The 25,436-nt window shown below is 44.8% G+C and overlaps 1 protein-coding gene across 4 annotated transcripts in view; it reads right to left on the bottom strand.

Annotated features, from left to right (window-relative positions):
* LOC106595545 (receptor-type tyrosine-protein phosphatase mu) overlaps positions 1-25,436 on the bottom strand; it is a 716,546-nt gene that overhangs the window by 400,405 nt on the left and 290,705 nt on the right. For all 4 annotated transcript variants that reach the window (XM_045694495.2, XM_045694499.2, XM_045694501.2 and 1 more), the window contains exons 4-6: positions 19,463-19,541; positions 4,067-4,182; positions 3,343-3,517 (exon numbers count right to left, since the gene is read on the bottom strand). In XM_045694495.2, the coding sequence (XP_045550451.1) occupies positions 3,343-3,517; positions 4,067-4,182; positions 19,463-19,541 (370 nt within the window). The remainder of the gene's footprint in view (positions 1-3,342; positions 3,518-4,066; positions 4,183-19,462; positions 19,542-25,436) is intronic.

Below are 25,436 nucleotides of genomic sequence, written 5' to 3'. Positions count from 1 at the left end.
CCCTCATGGACATATAGTCTACATGGAGGGGTTTGGAGGGGTGTTCCATGATGGACATATAGACTACATGGAGGGGTTTATGTTCCCTGATGGACATATAGTCTACATGGAGGGGTTTATGTTCCATGATGGACATATAGTCTACATGGAGGGGTTTTACACACATCTAAAATAATAACAGGAGATGGATAAAATAATGTAATAGCTTATGTAGATAAAAAGAGGATGTCTGCTCACTGTTTTGCTGCTGCCAAACTTGATCTTTTAATAAAGCTTTGGTGATTAAGATTTATTTCAAAGCGGTCTCACGAGCCAAACCCTTTATCGATAGTCTAGACACCTTGGCGAATGCATTGGGCCGGACAAAAAAAACAGCCTTCATTGAGAGGAGGGGAGGCTGTGCTTGGTTTGTAATCAAATGAAACAAAATGGGAAAATAACATTTTTTTATGTCTCTAAAAACAAGGTTTACGGGCACAAAAAGCACATCTCTCTTGTTCCATGTGCATTATGGGCAATGTGCGTCAGGGCTGGATAGGCTGCGCTTCCGTTGTCAAAATCCATGCCATAACCACCCACGTTACCGCTAAAACCAGATTTTGGTTGGTCTTAAATATCCCCAGCAGTGCATACTGAAATTGGCACTTTGGCGCACCTCAGATATTCCCACCTCTCCCACCCCAGATATTCCCACCCCTCCCACCTCAGATATTCCCACCTCTCCCACCTCAGATATTCCCACCCCTCCCACCTCAGATATTCCCACCCCTCCCACCTCAGATATTCCCACCCCTCCCACCTCAGATATTCCCACCCCTCCCACCTCAGATATTCCCACCTCTCCCACCTCAGATATTCCCACCTCTCCCACCTCAGATATTCCCACCTCAGATATTCCCACCCCACCCACCTCAGATATTCCCACCCCTCCCACCTCAAATATTCTCACCTCTCCCACCTCAGATAATACCACCTCAGATATTCCCACCCCACCCACCCTCCCACCTCAGATATTCCCACCCCTCCCACCTCAAATATTCCCACCCCTCCCACCTCAGATATTCCTACCCCTCCCACCTCAGATATTCGTACCCCTCACACCTCAGATATTCCCACCCCTCCCATCTCAGATATTCCCACCCCTCCCACCTCAGATATTCCCACCTCAGATATTCCCACTTCAGATATTCCCACCCCTCCCAGCTCAGATATTCCCACCCCTCCCACCTCAGATATTCCCACCCCTCCCAGCTCAGATATTCCCACCTCTCCCACCTCAGATATTCCCACCCCTGCCACCTCAGATATTCCCACCTCTCCCACCTCAGATATTCCCACCCCTCCCACCTCAGATATTCCCACCTCTCCCATCTCAGATATTCCCACCCCTCCCACCTCAGATATTCCCACCTCTCCCACCTCAGATATTCCCACTTCTCCCACCTCAGCACAAGTGTCCTCATATAAAACAGGTCATTGACCAATCCCGGCAATATTATTTGAAAATAGAAGATTGCCAGCTTTAACAGGTCGAAAATGCAAACGAGTTTGTGCTGGCTTAACGCCAACCGAAAATATAGCCTGAGGCCATTATACAATGACTGACAGCCCTCGATCCGGACACACTGGATTAAACCTATACATCAACACAAAGCTGCCTGACAACAAAAAAAACTGGCTAGTAAATTCAATAGAAATTGCAGGCAGGCAGGCAGAGGAGAACATTGAAGTTAAGAAATATAGACGGCCATTAGCTGACTATGGCTGAAGGAAAGAGAAGGGAGCGTTGGATTTAGTTTCACACTCAGTCCATAAATTCATATCAGACTGCAGGAAGCTGAGAGTGGAGGGTGATTTGGGAGAGGTTACAGTGTGTGTGTGTGTGTGTGTGTGTGTGTGTGTGTGTGTGTGTGTGTGTGTGTGTGTGTGTGTGTGTGTGTGTGTGTGTGTGTGTAATATGGTTGATGTTACAGTTAAACCGCTCTACGCTGACTCCTTTGTACTCTTTTAGGGTGAAATAGGTCTGTCTCCTTTAGGGTGGAATAGGTATGTCTCCTTTAGGGTGGAATGGGTCTGTCTCCTTTAGGGTGGAATAGGTATGTCTCCTTTAGGGTGGAATGGGTCTGTCTCCTTTAGGATGGAATGGGTCTGTCTCCTTTAGGGTGGAATGGGTCTGTCTCCTTTAGGGTGGAATGGGTCTGTCTCCTTTAGGGTGGAATAGGTCTGTCTCCTTTAGGGTGGAATAGGTATGTCTCCTTTAGGGTGGAATGGGTCTGTCTCCTTTAGGGTGGAATGTGTCTGTCTCCTTTAGGGTGGAATAGGTATGTCTCCTTTAGGGTGGAATGGGTCTGACTCCTTTATGGTGGAATGGGTCTCTCTCCTTTAGGGTGGAATAGGTATGCCTCCTTTAGGGTGGAATGGGTCTGACTCCTTTATGGTGGAATGGGTCGGTCTCCTTTAGGGTGGAATAGGTATGCCTCCTTTAGGGTGGAATAGGTATGTCTCCTTTAGGGTGGAATAGGTATGTCTCCTTTAGGGTGGAATGGGTCTCTCTCCTTTAGGATGGAATGGGTCTGTCTCCTTTAGGGTGAAATAGGTATGTTTCCTTTAGGGTGGAATGTGTCTGTCTCCTTTAGGGTGGAATAGGTCTGTCTCCTTTAGGGTGGAATGGGTCTGTCTCCTTTAGGGTGGAATGGGTCTGTTTCCTTTAGGATGGAATGGGTCTGTCTCCTTTAGGGTGTAATGGGTCTGTCTCCTTTAGGGTGGAATAGGTCTGTCTCCTTTAGGGTGGAATGGGTCTGTCTCTTTTAGGATGGAATGGGTCTGTCTCCTTTAGGGTGGAATGGGTCTGTCTCCTTTAGGGTGGAATAGGTCTGTCTCCTTTAGGGTGGAATGGGTCTGTCTCCTTTAGGGTGGAATGGGTCTGTCTCCTTTAGGATGGAATAGGTCTGTCTCCTTTAGGGTGGAATGGGTCTGTCTCCTTTAGGGTGGAATGGGTCTGTCTCCTTTAGGGTGCAATTGGTCTGTATCCTTTAGGGTGGAATAGGTCTGTTTCCTTTAGGATGGAATAGGTCTCTCTCCTTTAGGATGGAATAGGTCTCTCTCCTTTAGGATGGAATGGGTCTGTCTGCTCCACTGGGACAATAGCAGGACTTTATAGAGAACACATTCCAGTCCACTTCTGAATCATTTCATTGTTGTGTTTTTGTGTGTTTATTCGTGGTCATGCAGGATTCTGGGAATGTTGGGGCTATTATAGTAATTCTATTGTAGTTCCATTTTACAATCCACCACAAAGCACTTGAACGTAATTTAAAAGGTTTGGAGGTCTACAGTACTTACGTTTTATGGTGAGTTCTCCATAGTTGGACACCCCGACCCCGTTGTCAGAATGGACAATACATCGGTAGCGTCCAGAATCTCCCTTAGTGGTGTTTTCCACGTCGAAGGTCCCGATGAAACGTCGGTTGTTCCACGGCTTAGTGGACTTCATAGGAGCCTCGCGTCCACCAATACCCTGTTAGAACACAGTCAGGGGTTAGAGGTCAAAACGGGAGGGGGGGGTTGGCAAAAAAAAAAAACAGCTTTAATTAATTAGCTTGACCTTGAGGGTGTCAGTATGTGTGGGGACAAAAGTGTGTGTATGTGTGTCATCACCCTCCCCCCTTCCCCCCCCCCAGCTGTCGTCGTCGTCGTCGTCCCCCCCAGCTGTCACCCCTACACAGCACCACAGCAGGCAGATTCGGGGGGACATTTGTTCATTAGAAATATTTATTCATTAGTATCATCAGGGGCCTTGAGGTAATGTTTGTGTTGCTACACGTCTGCTAACGAGAAGCTGTTTGTTAAAGTAATGGAATACCTGGCAACAAGACCTCTACCACCCCTGCTGCCACACACACACACACACACACACACACACACACACACACACACACACACACACACACACACACACACACACACACACACACCACACACACACACACAAGCTGTCCCTCTGCGTTCTGTTGACAGTACAGTGGAAGGTTAGGGTTAAGGGGTCAGGGTAATGTGTTGCAGTTACCTGTAACCAGAGGTTGAAGTTGTCCCTCTGTCGTCCGTTGACAGTACAGTGGAAGGCGGCTGTCTGTCCAGCGTTGACCTCTACACCCTTTATGGTCAGGAAGTGAGGGGTGTTCACTATAAATACACAAACAAACACATATATATGAATATAGAGTAACATATATATATATAAATATACAGCAATACAGTAATATATATATATGAATATACAGTAATAGATATATATGAATATACAGTAATAGATAAATACCCTAAACCTCTACATCCTTTAAAGTCAGTACAAATGGGGGTTCACTACAACAAAGACAAACACAGAAATGATTGACTACCTTGATAAAGATTAACAAAAAATAACTGTATGAAAATAAATCATTAAAGTACTTTGTACAGCTTACATTTTTTGGAGAAATTCAATAATTTTATACTAATACAATTGCTCAGATAAATATATACAAATTTATTGACACATCAGTTTCCAATACCTTTCATTACCTCACCTTGAGAGGATAATGGGACTGAGCCTTTTTCTAAAATGTTTTATGAGATTGGTGAACACCTTGAGTCCATTCCTCCATAGAAAATATTTCCAGATCCTTGATATTCTTTGTCTGCACTTATGGACTACCCTCTTCAATTCAAAACACCGTTTTTCAATGGGGTTCAAGTCCAGAGACTGAGATGGCCATTGTAAAATGTAGATTGTTTGATCAAAGCATCGGTTCCAATCCAAGTCCCAATGCCGTCTAGCTGGAAGGTTCTATCAGCAAAAATATTTGAAGTATTCAGACCCTTTACTTAGGACTTTGTTGAAGCACCTTTGGAGTTCTTTAGAGTCCTTTAGGAGCCTTTTGGCAAACTCCAAGCGGGCTGTCATGTTCCTTTTACTGAGGAGTGACTTCCGTCTGGCCACTTCTACCATAAAGCCCTGATTGATGGAGTGCTGCAGAAATGGTTGTCCTTCTGGAAGATTCTCCCATCTCAACAGAGGCACTCTTGAGCTCTGTCAGTGTGACCATCAGATTCTTGGTCACCTCCCTGACCAAGGCACTTCTCCCTTGATTGCTCAGTTTGGTCGGGCGGCCATCTTGGTGGTTCCAAACGTCTTCCATTTAAGAATGATGGAGGCGACTGTGTTCTTGGGGACCTTCAATGCCATTTTTTGGTACCCTTCCCCAGATCTGTGCCTCGACATAATCCTGTCTCGGAGCTCTACGGACAATTCATTCGACCTCATGGTTTGGTTTTTGCTCTGACATGCGCTGTGGGACTTTATGTAGACAGGTGTGTGCCTTTCCAAATCATGTCCAATCAATTGAATTTAGAATCAAGTTGAAGAAACATCTCAAAGATGATCAATGTTTTTGCTTTGTCATTATGGGATATTGTGAGTAGATTGATAATGGAAAACATCTAAAATATTTTAGCAATTTTAGAATAAGGCTGTACGGTAAGAAAATGTGGTCTGAATACTTTCTGAATGCACTGTATATATAAGGATCAATGTTAGAGGCTTGAAACAGTGTTGATCGATTAGGGTATACCCTTCATAGACTGAATGTGAGTACAGTACTCCTCAGGTTTCTCAGTGAGAACCCCCTTCATAGACTGAATGTGAGTACAGTACTCCTCGGGTTTCTCAGTGAGAACCCCCTTCATAGACTTAATGTGAGTACAGTACTCCTCGGGTTTCTCAGTGAGAACCCCCTTCATAGACTTAATGTGAGTACAGTACTCCTCGGGTTTCCCAGTGAGAACCCCCTGCCGTCTAAATCATTGATTTTCATTGTTTTGTTGACAACAACCTTTTAGTAATAGAGTCTTACATTCTCTGGAAACTATATATATATATATATATGTCAAGCTGGGTTCATAGGTGCATGACCTTCATATAGGCCTACATAGAGGCCTACATATGATTAACAACAGACTAACATCAGACTAACAATGGACTCATTTGCACTCTACATTTGCACTCTACATACAAACCAGTAGAAAAACATTCTCAGCGGAGAGTCAGGAGACCAACTGAACACTAAGCATTAGCATTCACTTTCATGATCTGTTGACTACAGCCTTTTATTAATTGGGACAGAGTCTACAACAGACTAAACAACAGACTAACTACAGACTAAACAACAGACTAAACAACAGACTAACTACAGACTAAACAACAGACTAAACAACAGACTAACTACAGACTAACAACAGACTAAACAACAGACTAACCACAGACTAAACAACAGACTAACTACAGACTAAACAACAGACTAAACTACAGACTAAACAACAGACTAAACAACAGACTAACTACAGACTAACAACAGACTAAACAACATACTAACTACAGACTAAACAACAGACTAACTACAGACTAAACAACCGACTAACTACAGACTAAACAACAGACTACCTACAGACAAACAACAGACTAACAACAGACTAACTACAGACTAAACAGCATACTAACTACAGAGTAAACAACAGACTAACTACAGAGTAAACAACAGACTAACTACAGACTAACTACAGACTAAACAACATACCAACTACAGACTAAACAACATACTAACTACAGACTAAAAAGCATACCAACTACAGACTAAACAACAGACTAACTACAGACTAAACAACAGACTAACTACAGACTAAACAACAGACGAACTACAGACTAAACAACAGAATAACTACAGACTAACTACAGACTAACAACATACTAACTATAGACTAAACAACATACTAACTACAGAGTAATCAACAGACTAACTACAGAGTAAACAACAGACTAACTACAGACTAACTACTGACTAAACAACATACTAACTACAGACTAAACAACAGACTAACTACAGACTAACAACATACTAACTACAGACTAACTACAGACTAACTACAGACTAAACAACATACTAACTACAGAGTAAACAACAGACTAACTACAGAGTAAACAACATACTAACTACAGACTAACTACAGACTAAACATCATACTAGCTACAGAGTAAACAACAGACTAACTACAGACTAAACAACAGACTAACTACAGACTAAACAACAGACTAACAACAGACTAACTACAGACTAACTACAGACTAACATCAAACTAACTACAGACTAACTACAGACTAACAACAGACTAACTACAGACTAACTACCGACTAACTACAGACTAAACAACAGAATAACTACAGACTAACTACAGACTAAACAACATACTAACTACAGACTAAACAACATACTAACTACAGACTAAACAACATACTAACTACAGACTAAACAACATATAAACAACAGACTAACAACATACTAACTACAGACTAAACAACATACTAACTACAGACTAGACAACAGACTAACTACAGACTAACAACAGACTAAACAATAGACTAAACAACATACTAACTACAGACTAAACAACATACTAACTACAGACTAAACAACATAATTACTACAGACTAACTACAGACTAACTACAGACTAAACAGCATACTAACTACAGAGTAAACAACAGACTAACTACAGAGTAAACAACAGACTAACTACAGACTAAACAACAGACTAACAACAGACTAACTACAGACTAACAACAGACTAACTACAGACTAACTACAGACTAGACAACAGACTAACTACAGACTAAACAGCATACTAACTACAGACTAACTACAGATTAACAACAGACTAAACAACATACTAACTACAGACTAAACAACATACTAACTACAGACTAAACAACCTACTAACTACAGACTAAACAACAGACTAACAACAGACTAACTACAGACTAACAACAGACTAACTACAGACTAACTACAGACTAACTACAGACTAAACAACATACTAACTACAGACTAGACAACAGACTAACTACAGACTAAACAACATACTAACTACAGACTAAAGAACATACTAACTACAGACTAAACAACAGACTAACTACAGACTAAACAACATATTAACAACAGACTAAGCAACATATTAAAAACAGACTAACTACAGACTAAACAACATATTAACAACAGACTAACTACAGACTAAACAACATATTAACAACATACTAACTACAGACTAAACAACATATTAACTACAGACTAACAATAGACTAACTACAGACTAACTACAGACTAACTACAAACTAACAACAGACTAAACAACATACTAACTACAGACTAAACAACATATTAACAACATACTAACTACAGACTAGACAACAGACTAACTACAGACTAAACAACATACTAACTACAGACTAAACAACATATTAACTAAAGATTAACAACAGACTAAACAACAGACTAACTACAGACTAAACAACATATTAACTACAGACTAACTACAGACTAAACAGCGTACTAACTACAGACTAAACAGCATACCAACTACAGACTAAACAACAGACTAACTACAGACTAAACAACACACTAACTACAGACTAAACAACAGACTAACACCATATTAACTACAGACTAACTACAGACTAAACAACATATTAACTACAGACTAACAACAGACTAACTACAGACTAACTACAGACTAGACAACAGACTAACTATGGCCTTTTTATGAATTAGGTTCAGAGTCTACAACATTACTTTCTGCTACTGAACCTGGCTTTATAATAAGAGAGATGAATGATCCAATCCAAGTAAATCACAAGACCAAATTTCATCTAAAGTATTATTATCACTGTACCCCCATTCTGTAATGAGGAAAAACCAGGCCAATTCAACATCTGACCTTGATTAGTTAGATAGAATTGCACCCAACTCTCCAAAGACACTCACGAAGCTAATTGTATAATTTCACTTTTCATCTTCCATCAAATGTTTTGCTACTAATAATATGTATATCATTCTATATGATATATTTTACTAGAAGACATAAGCTGTGTTCGAATACCCATAATAACATACTGTATAATAAATACTTAATGAGTATATACTACATAGTTTTTACAGTTAGTTCATTTTAGTATACTGTAAACAAACGGTATCCTTCGGCCTGTCTACCGGAAGTTGATGGTGTTGCTATGCAACCTCTTGCTAGCTTGTTAGCATAACAAATTACTAGCTAGATATTTTACGACTTCGGGTGTGTTCTTAAATTCAATCTGGAGTGCCAAAGTGGGCTCTGGACGTTCGTAAATTCAGAGTGTTGTCAGATTTGTCTGTATGTAAATTCAGATTGTTTCGCTCTTGGAGAGTTCAGAGAGCACACTGGACCCTCTGACCTGAGGAGTAGGGTTGATTCCAGCGTTCAGAGAGCACACTGGACCCTCTGACCCGATGAGTAGGGTTGATTCCAGCGTTCAGAGAGCACACTGGACACTCTGACCTGAGGAGTAGGGTTGATTCCAGCGTTCAGAGAGCACACTGGACCCTCTGACCCAAGGAGTAGGGTTGATTCCAGCGTTCAGAGAGCACACTGGACCCTCTGACCTGAGGAGGAGTAGGGATGATTCCAGCGTTCAGAGAGCACACTGGACCCTCTGACCCAAGGAGTAGGGTTGATTCCAGCATTCAGAGAGCACACTGGACACTCGGACCCGATGAGTAGGGTTGATTCCAGCGTTCAGAGAGCACACTGGACCCTCTGACCTGAGGAGTAGTAGGGTTGATTCCAGCGTTCAGAGAGCACACTGGACACTCTGACCTGAGGAGTAGGGCTGATTCCAGCGTTCAGAGAGCACACTGGACCCTCTGACCTGAGGAGTAGGGCTGATTCCAGCGTTCAGAGAGCACACTGGACCCTCTGACCTGAGGAGTAGGGTTGATTCCAGCGTTCAGAGAGCACACTGGACCCTCTGACCTGAGGAGTAGGGTTGATTCCAGCGTTCAGAGAGCACACTGGATCCTCTGACCTGAGGAGGAGTAGGGTTGATTCCAGCGTTCAGAGAGCACACTGGACCCTCTGACCTGAGGAGTAGGGTTGATTCCAGCGTTCAGAGAGCACACTGGACCCTCTGACCTGAGGAGTAGGGTTGATTCCAGTGTTCAGAGAGCACACTGGACACTCTGACCTGAGGAGTAGGGTTGATTCCAGTGTTCAGAGAGCACACTGGACCCTCTGACCTGAGGAGTAGGGTTGATTCCAGTGTTCAGAGAGCACACTGGACACTCTGACCTGAGGAGTAGGGTTGATTCCAGCGTTCAGAGAGCACACTGGACACTCTGACCTGAGGAGGAGTAGGGTTGATTCCAGCATTCAGAGAGCACACTGGACACTCTGACCTGAGGAGGGGCCTCCCTGTAGCTCAGTTGGTAGAGCATGGTGTTTGCAACACCAGGGTTGTGGGTTCAATTCCCACGGGGGGCCAGTATGAAAAAATATATAAAAAAATGTATGAAATGAAATGTATGCATTCACTACTGTAAGTCGCTCTGGATAAGAGTGTCTGCTAAATGACTAAAATGTAAAATGAGTAGGGTTGATTCCAGCGTTCAGAGAGCACACTGGACCCTCTGACCTGAGGAGTAGGGTTGATTCCAGCGTTCAGAGAGCACACTGGACCCTCTGACCTGAGGAGTAGGGTTGATTCCAGCATTCAGAGAGCACACTGGACCCTCTGACCTGAGGAGTAGGGTTGATTCCAGCGTTCAGAGAGCACACTGGACCCTCTGACCTGAGGAGTAGGGTTGATTCCAGCGTTCAGAGACCACACTGGACCCTCTGACCTGAGGAGTAGGGTTGATTCCAGCGTTCAGAGAGCACACTGGACCCTCTGACCTGAGGAGTAGGGTTGATTCCAGCATTCAGAGAGCACACTGGACCCTCTGACCTGAGGAGTAGGGTTGATTCCAGCATTCAGAGAGCACACTGGACCCTCTGACCTGAGGAATAGGGTTGATTCTCAGCGTTCAGAGAGCACACTGGACACTCTGACCTGAGGAGTAGGGTTGATTCCAGCGTTCAGAGAGCACACTGGACACTCTGACCTGAGGAGTAGGGTTGATTCCAGCGTTCAGAGAGCACACTGGACCCTCTGACCTGAGGAGTAGGGTTGATTCCAGCGTTCAGAGACCACACTGGACCCTCTGACCTGAGGAGGAGTAGGGTTGATTCCAGCGTTCAGAGAGCACACTGGACCCTCTGACCTGAGGAGTAGGGTTGATTCCAGCGTTCAGAGAGCACACTGGACCCTCTGACCCGATGAGGAGTAGGGTTGATTCCAGCGTTCAGAGAGCACACTGGACCCTCTGACCTGAGGAGTAGGGTTGATTCCAGCGTTCAGAGAGCACACTGGACCCTCTGACCCGATGAGGAGTAGGGTTGATTCCAGCGTTCAGAGAGCACACTGGACCCTCTGACCTGAGGAGTAGGGTTGATTCCAGCGTTCAGAGAGCACACTGGACCCTCTGACCTGAGGAGGAGTAGGGTTGATTCCAGCGTTCAGAGAGCACACTGGACCCTCTGACCAGAGGAGTAGGGTTGATTCCAGCGTTCAGAGAGCACACTGGACACTCTGACCTGAGGAGTAAGGTTGATTCCAGCGTTCAGAGAGCACACTGGACCCTCTGACCTGAGGAGTAGGGTTGATTCCAGCGTTCAGAGAGCACACTGGACCCTCTGACCCGATGAGGAGTAGGGATGATTCCAGCGTTCAGAGAGCACACTGGACCCTCTGACCTGAGGAGTAGTGTTGATTCCAGCATTCAGAGAGCACACTGGACCCTCTGACCTGAGGAGTAGGGTTGATTCCAGCATTCAGAGAGCACACTGGACCCTCTGACCTGAGGAGTAGGGTTGATTCCAGCATTCAGAGAGCACACTGGACCCTCTGACCTGAGGAGTAGGGTTGATTCCAGCGTTCAGAGAGCACACTGGATCCTCTGACCTGAGGAGTAGGGTTGATTCTCAGCGTTCAGAGAGCACACTGGATCCTCTGACCTGAGGAGTAGGGCTGATTCCAGCGTTCAGAGAGCACACTGGACCCTCTGACCTGAGGAGTAGGGTTGATTCCAGCGTTCAGAGAGCACACTGGACACTCTGACCTGAGGAGGAGTAGGGTTGATTCCAGCATTCAGAGAGCACACTGGACCCTCTGACCTGAGGAGTAGGGTTGATTCCAGCGTTCAGAGAGCACACTGGACCCTCTGACCTGAGGAGGAGTAGGGTTGATTCCAGCGTTCAGAGAGCACACTGGACCCTCTGACCTGAGGAGTAGGGTTGATTCCAGCGTTCAGAGAGCACACTGGACACTCTGACCTGAGGAGTAAGGTTGATTCCAGCGTTCAGAGAGCACACTGGACACTCTGACCTGAGGAGGAGGGTTGATTTCAGCGTTCAGAGAGCACACTGGACCCTCTGACCTGAGGAGTAGAGTTGATTCCAGCGTTCAGAGAGCACACTGGACCCTCTGACCTGAGGAGGAGTAGGGTTGATTCCAGCGTTCAGAGAGCACACTGGACCCTCTGACCTGAGGAGTAGGGTTGATTCCAGTGTTCAGAGAGCACACTGGACCCTCTGACCTGAGGAGTAGGGTTGATTCCAGCATTCAGAGAGCACACTGGACCCTCTGACCCGATGAGGAGTAGGGTTGATTCCAGCGTTCAGAGAGCACACTGGACCCTCTGACCTGAGGAGGAGTAGGGTTGATTCCAGTGTTCAGAGAGCACACTGGACCCTCTGACCTGAGGAGTAGGGTTGATTCCAGCATTCAGAGAGCACACTGGACCCTCTGACCCGATGAGGAGTAGGGTTGATTCCAGCGTTCAGAGAGCACACTGGACCCTCTGACCTGAGGAGGAGTAGGGTTGATTCCAGCGTTCAGAGAGCACACTGGACCCTCTGACCTGAGGAGTAGAGTTGATTCCAGCGTTCAGAGAGCACACTGGACCCTCTGACCTGAGGAGTAGAGTTGATTCCAGCGTTCAGAGAGCACACTGGACCCTCTGACCTGAGGAGTAGGGTTGATTCCAGCGTTCAGAGAGCACACTGGACCCTCTGACCTGAGGAGTAGGGTTGATTCCAGCGTTCAGAGAGCACACTGGACCCTCTGACCTGAGGAGTAGGGTTGATTCCAGTGTTCAGAGAGCACACTGGACACTCTGACCTGAGGAGTAGGGTTGATTCCAGCGTTCAGATAGCACACTGGACCCTCTGACCTGAGGAGTAGGGTTGATTCCAGCGTTCAGAGAGCACACTGGACCCTCTGACCTGAGGAGTAGGGTTGATTCCAGCATTCAGAGAGCACACTGGACCCTCTGACCTGAGGAGTAGGGTTGATTCTCAGCGTTCAGAGAGCACACTGGACACTATGACCTGAGGAGGAGTAGGGTTGATTCCAGCGTTCAGAGAGCACACTGGACACTCTGACCTGAGGAGGAGTAGGGTTGATTCCAGCGTTCAGAGAGCACACTGGACACTCTGACCTGAGGAGTAGGGTTGATTCCAGCATTCAGAGAGCACACTGGACACTCTGACCTGAGGAGTAGAGTTGATTCCAGCGTTGAGAGAGCACAGTGGACCCTCTGACCTGAGGAGGAGTAGGGTTGATTCCAGCGTTCAGAGAGCACACTGGACCCTCTGACCCGATGAGGAGTAGGGTTGATTCCAGCGTTCAGAGAGCACACTGGACCCTCTGACCTGAGGAGTAGGGTTGATTCCAGCGTTCAGAGAGCACACTGGACCCTCTGACCTGAGGAGGAGTAGGGTTGATTCCAGCGTTCAGAGAGCACACTGGACCCTCTGACCTGAGGAGTAGGGTTGATTCCAGCGTTCAGAGAGCACACTGGACCCTCTGACCTGAGGAGTAGGGTTGATTCCAGCGTTCAGAGAGCACACTGGACACTCTGACCTGAGGAGTAGGGTTGATTCCAGCGTTCAGATAGCACACTGGACACTCTGACCTGAGGAGTAGGGTTGATTCCAGCGTTCAGAGAGCACACTGGACACTCTGTCCTGAGGAGTAGGGTTGATTCCAGCGTTCAGAGAGCACACTGGACCCTCTGACCTGAGGAGTAGGGTTGATTCCAGCGTTCAGAGAGCACACTGGACACTCTGACCTGAGGAGTAGGGTTGATTCCAGCGTTCAGAGAGCACACTGGACACTCTGTCCTGAGGAGTAGGGTTGATTCCAGCGTTCTGACCTTACAACGGCAGTCAAGCACCCAAGGCTAGTTTGATGTATTATTAACGTTAGGTAGCTAGCTAACATACTGGTACATACTGCTGTCATGACATGCTATGTGGTTCGTAAAGGTTTGCGTAGCTAACAAATTCTCAGCCCAACATAACGTGTAAGGTAACTTATTTGAAAAGCTATTACTTTATTATATTGCTCAACATTTTTTTTTAAACATTTGTCTTAATTAGTTAAAGCAATGAATTTGTATCCGCACTCGTTGGGAGTTGATGCATATTTTTCCGCCATTTTCTTCAAAATCTGAAAACGATGTGAAGCCACGGCCATTTTCTGAAGAATTGCATTATGGGCCCTAAAAGCACAGAAATAGTGTCCGCTGGTTGTATACTTTGTATATTGATGAATGTGGTACGACATCCGAGGACTTTTGGCATACTGACTACAGTATATCCATACTATGACCAATAAGCATACTATATACTCAATGTACTTATGTCGCAAATAGTACGGATAGTACTTGGAACACAGCTATAGTATCAGTATAACTATGGCTTTGACCTGTCAATCCTCCTCTCAATTCCAAACCAGACACATATATATATATATATATATATATATATATTTTTTTTTTTTTTTTTTTTTTTTTTTTTTTTTCTCATCGTAGGCTAATGTCTTTTTTAAATGATGGGTTCTAATGTGAGGCAAAGTTACCACACAGGCAGTACAAATCACACCTCAGAGCTAGCCGATATTAGTCCACACGGTCATATTGAAAATGAATTGTCTCTGTTCCACTAGGACCTATATTCCGTAGACCATGGGTACATCTCAAACGGCACCCTATTCGCTACATAGTGCACTATTTTTGGTCTCTGGTTAAAAGTAGTGCACTACATAGTGAATTGGGTAGCCATTTGGAACGCGGACGTTGGAGTATCACTCAGAGAAACCCGACCACCACCCACTAAGTGGCGTATTGATCCGTTCACATTTCTACATTTAAATGCGCGTTTTCATTGATCAACTTCTGCTACATTTGTGCGCAGTGCAGAAACTAGTCCCTTACTATGGAAATCCATCTCATTGACATTTATAGGAAATTAGCTACTTGATCCTGTGGTCACGAGATAATTTGATTGTGGTGTGTGTGTGTGTGTGTGTGTGTGTGTGTGTGTGTGTGTGTGTGTGTGTGTGTGTGTGCGTGCGTGCGTGCGTGCGTGCGTGCGTGCGTGTGTGTGCGTGTGTGTGTGTGTTTGAGCATGTTTGTTTGGTCACCAAATAGTTTGCATAAAACAATCCGATCTGTGCTCTGTGTGATATATCATTGATTATTAAAGCTCGTAAGCTACCTGTGAATTAATTGATGGAGAACCATGGTGGTATTGATTGTAGCTGATGTCATGTAGATTGCTCTGGCCGTACCATAGTGAGGCGTCTAACCTCAGCACGCCCCCTGGGATGAACCTAAAGAACACGAGACTCCCAGGCTGGTACTAAACAGAACACCTAGAAACACATGTTCACTAACTGAGATACATGATCGATAACACACACACGGTACATTTGGAAATGTTTCAGCCTTGTTCTAAAACAGATTAAATAAATGTTCCCCTCTCATCAGTTTAACTTCTTTTTTTTTATTACATTTGCAAAAATTCCTAAAAACCTGTTTTTGCTTTGTCATTATGGGGTATTGTGTGTATGTTGATGAGGGGAAAAAATATATTGAATCCATTTTAGAATAAGGCTGTAATGTAAAAAAAAATACTTTCCGAATGCTCTGTATGTTCAGTAATAGCATAGGCCTGTCTGTGGTACATGCAGAAACACCCACTCCACATATAATTGCCTACTACCAACCAAGTCAAGTAAGTCTAAACAACAAACATGCAATTTTGATTTATATTCGATTGAGTTGACAACATACACTACCGTTAAAGTTAGGGGTCACTTACAAATGTCCTTGTTTTCCATGAAAAACATACATGAAATTAGTTGCAAAATGAATAGGAAATATAGTCAAGACGTTGACACGGTTATAAATAATGATTTTTAATTGAAATAATAATTGTGTCCTTCAAACTTTGCTTTCGTCAAAGAATCCTCCACTTGCAGCAATTACAGCCTTGCAGACCTTTGGCATTCTAGATGTCAATTTGTTGAGGTAATCTGAAGAGATTTCACCCCACGCTTCCTGAAGCACCTCCCACAAGTTGGATTGGATTGCTGGGCACTTCTTACGTACCATACGGTCAAGCTGCTCCCACAACAGCTCAATAGGGTTGACTGTGCTGGCCACTCCATTATAGAAAGAATACCAGCTCTTCCCGAAAGAGTTCTTGCATAGTTTGGAGCTGTGCTTTGGGTCATTGTCCTGTTGTAGGAGGAAATTGGCTCCAATTAAGCGCCGTCCACAGGGTATGGCATGGCGTTGCAGAATGGAGTGATAGTCTTCCTTCTTTAAGATCCCTTTTACCCTGAACAACTCTCCCACTTTACCACCACCAAATCACCCCCAGACCATCACATTTCCTCCACCATGCTTGACAGATGGCGTCAAGCACTCCTCCAACATCTTTTCATTTTTTCTGTGTCTCACAAATGTTCTTCTTTGTGATCCGAACACCTGAAACTTAGATTTGTCTGTCCATAACACTTTTTTCCAATCTTCCTCTGTCCAGTGTCTGTGTTCTTTTGTCCATCTTAATCTTTTATTTTTATTGGCCAGTCTGAGATATGGCTTTTTCTTTGCAACCCTGCCTAGAAAGACAGCATTACAGAGACGCATCTTCACTGTTGAAATTGAGTCTGGTGTTTTGCAGGTACTATTTAATGAAGCTGCCTGTTGAGGACTTGTGAGGTGTCTGTTTCTCAAACTAGACACTCTAATGTCCTTGTCCTCTTGCTCAGTTGTGCACCGGGGCCTCCCACTCCTCTTTCTATTCTGGTAACCGAAAGGTTGCTAGTGTCACGGTTGTCGTAAGGAGAAGCGGACCAAAGTGCAGCGTGTGTGTCGTTCCACATTTTTATTTACACTGTGAAACTATGCGATACATAAACATAAACTAAAGAACAAAACAACAAACCATGACGCAGAGTTGAAACATACACTACTCAAAAAACAATCTCCCACAAACCCAGGTGGAAAAAAACCCTACTTAAGTATGATCTCCAATTAGAGACAACGAGGACCAGCTGCCTCTAATTGGAGATCATCCCAAACAAAACCCCAACATAGAAATACAAAACTAGAACCTGACAACATAGAAATAGAAAACATAGAGAGAAAAAACCCTGTCACGCCCTGACCTACTCTACCCTAGAAAATAACATCTTTCTATGGTGAGGACGTGATAGCTAGATTGAATCCCCGAGCTGACAAGGTAAAAATCTGTCGTTCTGCACCTGAACAAGGCAGTTAACACACTGTTCCTAGGCCGTCATTGAAAATAAGAATTTGTTCTTAACTGACTTGCCTGGTAAAATAAAGGTAGAATAAAATAAAAATAAAAAGTGCTCACACTTCAATCTGAGAGACAATAGGATTTAAGTATATGTAACCTTTATTTAACTAAGCAAGTCAGTTAAGAACAGATTCTTATTTACAATGACAGCCTAGGAACAGTGGGTTAACTGCCTTGTTCAGGTGCAGAATGACAGATTTTTACCTTGTCAGCTCAGGGATTTGATCTTGCAACCTTTTGGTTACTGGCCCAATGCTCTAACCACTAGACTACCCGCCAAGGTTTTGGCTGGCCAACACTCTTATGGAAAGAGACAAAAGAGTCTCCCAACCCCTCCTGTCTCAGCCTCAATTATTTATGCTGCAGTAGTTTATGTGTCGGGGGGCTAGGGTCAGTCTGTTATATCTGGAGTATTTCTCCTGTCTTATCCAGTGTCCTGTGTGAATTTAAGTATGCTCTCTCTAATTCTCTCTCTTTTTCTCTCTCTCTTTCTTTCTCTCGGAGGACCTGAGCCCTAGGACCATGCCTCAGGACTACCTGGCCTGATGACTCCTTGCTGTCCCCAGTCCACCTGGCCGTGCTGCTGCTCCAATTTCAACTGTTCTGCCTGCGGCTATGGAACCCTGACCTGTTCACCGGACGTGCTACCTGTCCCAGACCTGCTGTTTTCAACTCTCTAGAGACAGCAGGAGCGGTAGATATACGCTGAATGATCGGCTATGAAAAGCCAACTGACATTTACTCCTGAGGTGCTGACCTGTTGCACCCTCGACAACCACTGTGATTATTATTATCTGACCCTGCTGGTCATCTATGAACATTCTAACATCTTGGCCATGTTCTGTTATAATCTCCACCCGGCACAGCCAGAAGAGGACTGGCACCCCTCATAACCTGGTTCCTCTCTTGGTTTCTTCCTAGGTTCTAGGGTGTTTTCCCTAGCCACCGTGCTTCTACACCTGTATTGCTTGCTGTTTGGGGTTTTAGGCTGGGTTTCTATACAGCACTTTGTGACATCAGCTGATGTAAGAAAGGCTTTATAAATATATTTGATTGAAATGTGATTGAATACATGGAGGATTCAAAATAAGGCCATATGCAGCATATGGTGCCATTTGTTTCCATCCCTCTCTCTCTCTCTCTCCTTGATTTTCTTGTTCCCTCTCTCGTTCTGTCTCTCTATCTCTCACTCTCTCCTCCATTCTCTCATTCCCTCTCTATCTCTCACTCTCTCCTCCATTCTCTCATCATTCCCTCTGTTTCTCTCTCTCCTCCATTCTCTCATTCCCTCTCTCTCTCACTCTCTCCTCCATTCTGTCATTCCCTCTCAGTTTCTCTCTCTCTCTCTCTCTCTCTCTCTCTCTCTCTCTCTCTCTCTCTCTCTCTCTCCTCCATTTACTCGTTCCAGTTCTGTCTCTCTAGGGAGGGAGGGCGAGAGAGCGAGGGAGAGCGCTAGAGAGGGAGAGAGGGAGGGAGGGAGTGTTTTATAGCCATTGTCTGGTGCTATGAGAAGGCATGTTGTTGTGTGTTCCTAACACCTTGAGAAAGATATAGTGTCTCTGTACTATATTGATATCTGGAGGTGTCAGGAAAAGAACAAGCAGGATAGTTTGATGATGTATTTTATGCAGACAGAGAGGAGAGGGCTTTCTTTGTGTGTGTGTGTGTGTGTGTGTGTGTGTGTGTGTGTGTGTGTGTGTGTGTGTGTGTGTGTGTGTGTGTGTGTGTGTGTGTGTGTGTGTGTGTGTGTGTGTGTGTGTGTGGTGTGTGTGTGTGTGTGTGTGTGTGTGTGTGTGTGTGTGCTAATGTGTGTGTGTTGTGGTGTGTGTGTGTGAGGGAGGGAGACTTACTGCACTGATGGCCCTGCAGCACCACGTCTTTGATGGCCAGCAGGCCGCGATGGCCGGAGGTCACCACTTCAAACACCATCTGAGGAGAGAGGTGACACATCGATAATAACACTGATAAATGTGCACACGTCTTCCAAATGTCACTCTCCCTCCCCTCCCTCTCCCCAGTCCCCCCCTCCTTCTCCCCAGTCCCTCCCTCCCCTCCCTCTCCCCAGTCCCTCCCTCCCCTCCACCTCCCCTGCCCTCCCTTCCACCTCCCCAGTCCTGTTAGAATACTAAGGGTTACTACAGAATGTTAGAATACTAAGGGTTACTACAGAATGTTAGAACACTAAGGGTTACTACAGAATGTTAGAACACTAAGGATTACTACAGAATGTTAGAATACTAAGGGTTACTACAGAATGTTAGAATACTAAGGGTTACTACAGAATGTTAGAATACTAAGGGTTACTACAGAATGTTAGAATACTAAGGGTTACTACAGACTGTTAGAACACTAAGGGTTACTACAGAATGTTAGAATACTAAGGGTTACTACAGAATGTTAGAATACTAAGGGTTACTACAGAATGTTAGAATACTAAGGGTTACACACTGTAATGTAAGCAGAATGTTGTGAATGTTAGAATTAGACCATGATCAAATCTTTATGTCAAACACTTTCAAATACTTTAACTGTGAACACTACTTGATCTCCAAGCTAAATGAAACGTACCTCAAATACTTTTGAAATATTTAAATTATTTGAAAGTGTTTGACATAGTGTCCCAGGTCTGAGTGAAGAGACTATAAACGCGATAGACTCGGGCGGGTCCCTTCAGAATGTTTGAGTTATGTCCCATGGTTAATATAGATAGAACAGAATTTCCTAGCTATAGTGAGCAGTCGGCACTGGGGGTAAAAAAGGAAATGGAATGCAAGTCCTACCCAAAAAAACTGGGTGTGGACCAGAGAGTAGTAGGAGGCATGCCACTCTCTCTAACACACACAGAGGCATGCCTAGCCTACACATGTCCCATAGTGATGACCTCATTCTCTAAATACTGTAACACCTTACGTCCTCCTCTATAGTTCTGGAATGTACATAGTGAGGATATCATTCCTTTTACAGTAGTGAGTAGTGACAGAAAGAGTTGTGTTATGTCCTACCATGCCAGCCTTAGACTAGCGTATTTGATATCAACAGTAAGGTAGTAGCACAGTCAGACAAAGACAGACAGAACCAAGCAGATACCATTGAGACATCAGTCTCAACGTCAACAGTGAAGAGGTGACTCCGGGGTGCTGGCCTTCTAGGCAGAGTTGCAAAGGAAAAAGCCATTTCTCAGACTGGCCAATCAAAAATAAAAGATTAAGATGGGCAAAACAATACAGACACTGGAGAGAGGAACTCTGTCTTGAAGGACAGCATCCCGGAGTCGCCTCTTCACTGTTGACGTTTAGACAGGTGTTTTGCAGGTATTATTTAATGAAGCTGCCAGTTGAGGACTTGTGAGCTGTCTGTTTCTCAAACTAGACACTCTAATGTACTTGTCCTCTTGTTTAGTTGTGCACCGGGGCCTCCTATTCCTCTTTCTATTCTGGTTAGAGACAGTTTGAGCTGTTCTGTGAAGGGAGTCGTACACAGCGTTGTACCAGATCTTCAGTTTCTTGGCAATTTCTCGCATGGAATAGCTTTCATTTCTCAGAATAAGAATAGATTAACGAGTTTCAGAAGAAAGGTCTTTGAGATGTTTCTACAACTTGATTGGAGTCCACCTGTGGTAAATGCAATTGATTGGACATGATTTGGAAAGGCACACACCTGTCTATATAAGGTTCCACAGTTGACAGTGCATGTCAGAGAAAAAACCAAGCCATGAGGTCAAAGGAAATGTCAGTAGAGTGCCGAGACAGGATCGGGTCGAGGCACAGATCTGGGGAAGGGTACAAAAAAATATTCTGCAGCATTGAAAGTCCCCAAGAACACAGTGACCTCCATCATTCTTAAATGGAAGAAGTTTGGAACCACCAAGACTTTTTCCAGAGCTGGCCGCCCGGACAAACTGAGCAATCGGGAGGGAAGGGCCTTGGTCAGGGAGGTGACCAAGAACCCGATGGTCACTCTGACAGAGCTCTAGACTTCCTCTGTGGAGATGGGAGAAACTTCCAGAAGGACAATCATCTCTGCAGCACTCCACCAATCAGGCCTTTATGGTAGAGTGGCCATTCGGAAGCCACTCCTCAGTAAAAGGCACATGACAGCACGCTTGGAGTTTGCCAAAAGGCACATAAAGACTCTCTGGTCTGATGAAACCAAGATCATCTCTTTGGCCTAAATGCCAAGCATCATGTCTGGAGGAAACCAAGGCACTATCCCTAGGGTGAAGCATGGTGGTGGCAGCATCATGCTCTGGGGATGTTTTTCAGCAGCAGGGACTGGGAGACTAGTCAGGATCAAGGCAAAGATGAACGGAGCAAAGGACAGAGAGATCCTTGATGAAAACCTGCTCCAGAGCGCTCAGGACCTCAGACTGGGGCGAAGGTTCACCTTTCAACAGGATAACAACCCTAAGCACACAGCCAAGACAAAGCAGGAGTTGCTTCGGGACAAGTCTCTGAATGTCTTTGAGTGCTGTGCTGCAACACTCCCCATCCAATCTGGCAGAGCTTGAGAGGATCTGCAGAGAAGAATGGGAAAAACTCCCCAAATAAAGGTGTGCCAAGCTTGTAGCGTCATACCCAAGAAGACTCAAGGCTGTAATCGCTGCCAAAGGTGCTTCAACAAAGTACTGAGTAAAGGGTCTGAATACTTATGCAATGAATGAATACTTTACAGTCTAGCTCATAGCCAAACACTCCCCAGTTTACAGTCTAGCTCATAGCCAAATACTCCTCAATTTACAGTCTAGCTCATAGCTAATCACTCCCCAGTTTACAGTCTAGCTCATAGCCAATCACTCCCCAGTTTACAGTCCAGCTCATAGCCAATCACCTCCCAGTTTACAGTATAGCTAGCTCATAGCCAAATACTCCCCAGTTTACAGTCTAGCTCATAGCCAAATACTCCCCAGTTTACAGTCTAGCTCATAGCCAAATACTCCCCAATTTACAGTCTAGCTCATAGCCAAATACTCCCCAATTTACAGTCTAGCTCATAGCCAAATACTCCCCCATTTACAGTCTAGCTCATAGCCAATCACTCCCCAGTTTACAGTCTAGCTCATAGCCAAATACTCCTCAGTTTACAGTCTAGCTCATAGCCAAATACTCCTCAGTTTACAGTCTAGCTCATAGCCAATCACTTCCCAGTTTACAGTCTAGCTCATAGCCAAATACTCCCCAGTTTACAGTCTAGCTCATAGCCAATCACTCCCCAGTTTACAGTCTAGCTAGCTCATAGCCAATCACTCCCCAGTTTACAGTCTAGCTCATAGCCAAATACTCCCCCGTTTACAGTCTAGCTCATAGCCAAATACTCCCCAATTTACAGTCTAGCTCATAGCCAATCACTCCCCAGTTTACAGTCTAGCTAGCTCATAGCCAATCACTCCCCAGTTTACAGTATAGCTAGCTCATAGCCAATCACTCCCCAGTTTACAGTCTAGCTCATAGCCAAATACTCCCCAGTTTACAGTCTAGCTCATAGCCAAATACTCCCCCATTTACAGTCTAGCTCATAGCCAATCACTCCCCAGTTTACAGTCTAGCTCATAGCCAAATACTCCTCAGTTTACAGTCTAGCTCATAGCCAAATACTCCCCAGTTTACAGTCTAGCTCATAGCCAATCACTCCCCAGTTTACAGTCTAGCTAGCTCATAGCCAATCACTCCCCAGTTTACAGTATAGCTAGCTCATAGCCAATCACTCCCCAGTTTACAGTCTAGCTCATAGCCAAATACTCCCCAGTTTACAGTCTAGCTCATAGCCAAATACTCCCCAATTTACAGTCTAGCTCATAGCCAAATACTCCCCAGTTTACAGTCTAGCTCATAGCCAAATACTCCCCCATTTACAGTCTAGCTCATAGCCAAAAACTCCCCCGTTTACAGTCCAGCTAGCTCATAGCCAATCACTCCCCAGTTTACAGTATAGCTCATAGCCAATCACCTCCCAGTTTACAGTCTAGCTCATAGCCAATCACTTCCCAGTTTACAGTCTAGCTCATAGCCAATCACTCCCCAGTTTACAGTCTATCTCATAGCCAAATACTCCCCAGTGTACAGTTTATGTTTTAAATAGCAATAAATAGAAATGATTCTATAATATGATAAATATTAAAAGTAAAATTATGAAAAGTTTTAGGATGACCTGGCAGAGACGTAATTATCTCAGATGAAAGACCTAGTTTGGACTTTATAAAAAACATAACGAATCCAAGATGGCGTAGCAGTCAGAAGTATTTGTCCTGTCGTGTCCCTTGTATATATATCTTTTTTAATCTTTTTCTTCGCATATCTTTTAAAAATATTTTCCTAAACCTCAACTTCTAAATACTCTCCTGCAACCCGCCTCACCCAATGTGGCGTGGATCTGTTTTTTCTTCTAAAGTATTTCTATTTACTTCAGATCTGGAATCCCTCAACTGAAGCTAGCCAGCTAACTACCTACCAGCTATCAGTCAGAAAACCATTGCTAGCGGTCATCAGCTAACCTTTAGCTCGGAAAGCTCACGCCAGTTCGAACAACGTGACTCAAACCAGAGCATAACGGACCTATTATTATTATTATTATTATTATTTTTCCCCCATATCCCCGGATTCCTACCGCAAACTCAGAACATTTTCATCTGTATCTTCGCAACTAGCTAACCGCAATCCCGGGTGACTACTCCGGGCTAGCGTTTCCATCCCAGAGCAAGCACCAATTAGCCTGAAGCTAGCTCGGCCAGGGCTCCTGTGCTACCACCGAAGCCCACTCCTGGGCTACAATATCCGGACCCCTTCTACTGCCGGTACGGGGCACGCAACCCCACCGATCCTCTACGACTGGAATACCGACATAATCTGCCCGAGGATTCCAACAGGCCCCTCAGGCGCGACGTCCGCTGAAGGCCCATTCTGCTAACCGCGGCCTACTAGCTACCTAGAGGTACTTGGAACCCTACTAATTCCACGACTGGTCTATCGACGTCACCGCACGAAGAGGCAAAAACAGACTTACCCCCATTGCATAACTTGCTATCCCAGGTCTGTTATTAACTGATAGCTTGCTTGCCCCAGTCTGCTAACTGCTAGCCCCGGTCTGCCAACTGCTTGCTTGCTAACCCGGTCTGCTAACTGCTAGCTTGCTTGCCCCGGTCTGCTAACTGCTAGCTTGCCTGCCCCGGTCTGCTAACTGCTAGCCCCGGTCTGCCAACTGCTTGCTTGCTAACCCGGTCTGCTAACTGCTAGCTTGCCAGCCCCGGTCTGCTAACTGCTAGCTTGTTTAGCCCCAGCCTACTAACTGATAACTTGTTAGCATCGGCCTACTAACTGTCTGAATCGCCGTGTCCCCGGTCAGCCCAACCACTCACTGGACCCATATGTTCACTTGGCTACTCATGCCTCTCTCTAATATCAAAATGCCTCATCCATTACTGTCCTGGTTAGTGATTACTGTCTTATTTCACTGTAGAAGCTCTAGCCCTGCTCAATATGCTTTAACCAACCATGTTGTTCCACCTACTACATATGCGATGACATCACGTGCTTTAAACGTCTCTAGAGACTATATCTCTCTCATCATTACTCAATGCCTAGGTACTCCAATGTATTCACATCCTACCTTACATTTATCTGTACACTATGCCTTGAATCTATGCTATCGTGCCCAGAAACCTGCTCCTTTTACTCTCTGTTCCAAACGTGCTAGACGGCCAGTTCGTATAGCCTTTAGCTGTACCCTTATCCGACTTCTCCTCTGTTCCTCTGGTGATGTGGAGGTTAATCCAGGTCCTGCAGTGCCTAGCTCCACTCCCACTCCCCAGGTGATCTCATTTGTTGACTTCAG

This window comes from Salmo salar, chromosome 14, assembly GCF_965601325.2.
Source record: "Salmo salar chromosome 14, fSalSal1, whole genome shotgun sequence".
Classification (NCBI taxonomy): Eukaryota; Metazoa; Chordata; class Actinopteri; order Salmoniformes; family Salmonidae; genus Salmo; species Salmo salar.
Note: the sequence above shows the minus strand (reverse complement) of the source record. Positions and strands in the feature narration are given on the sequence as shown.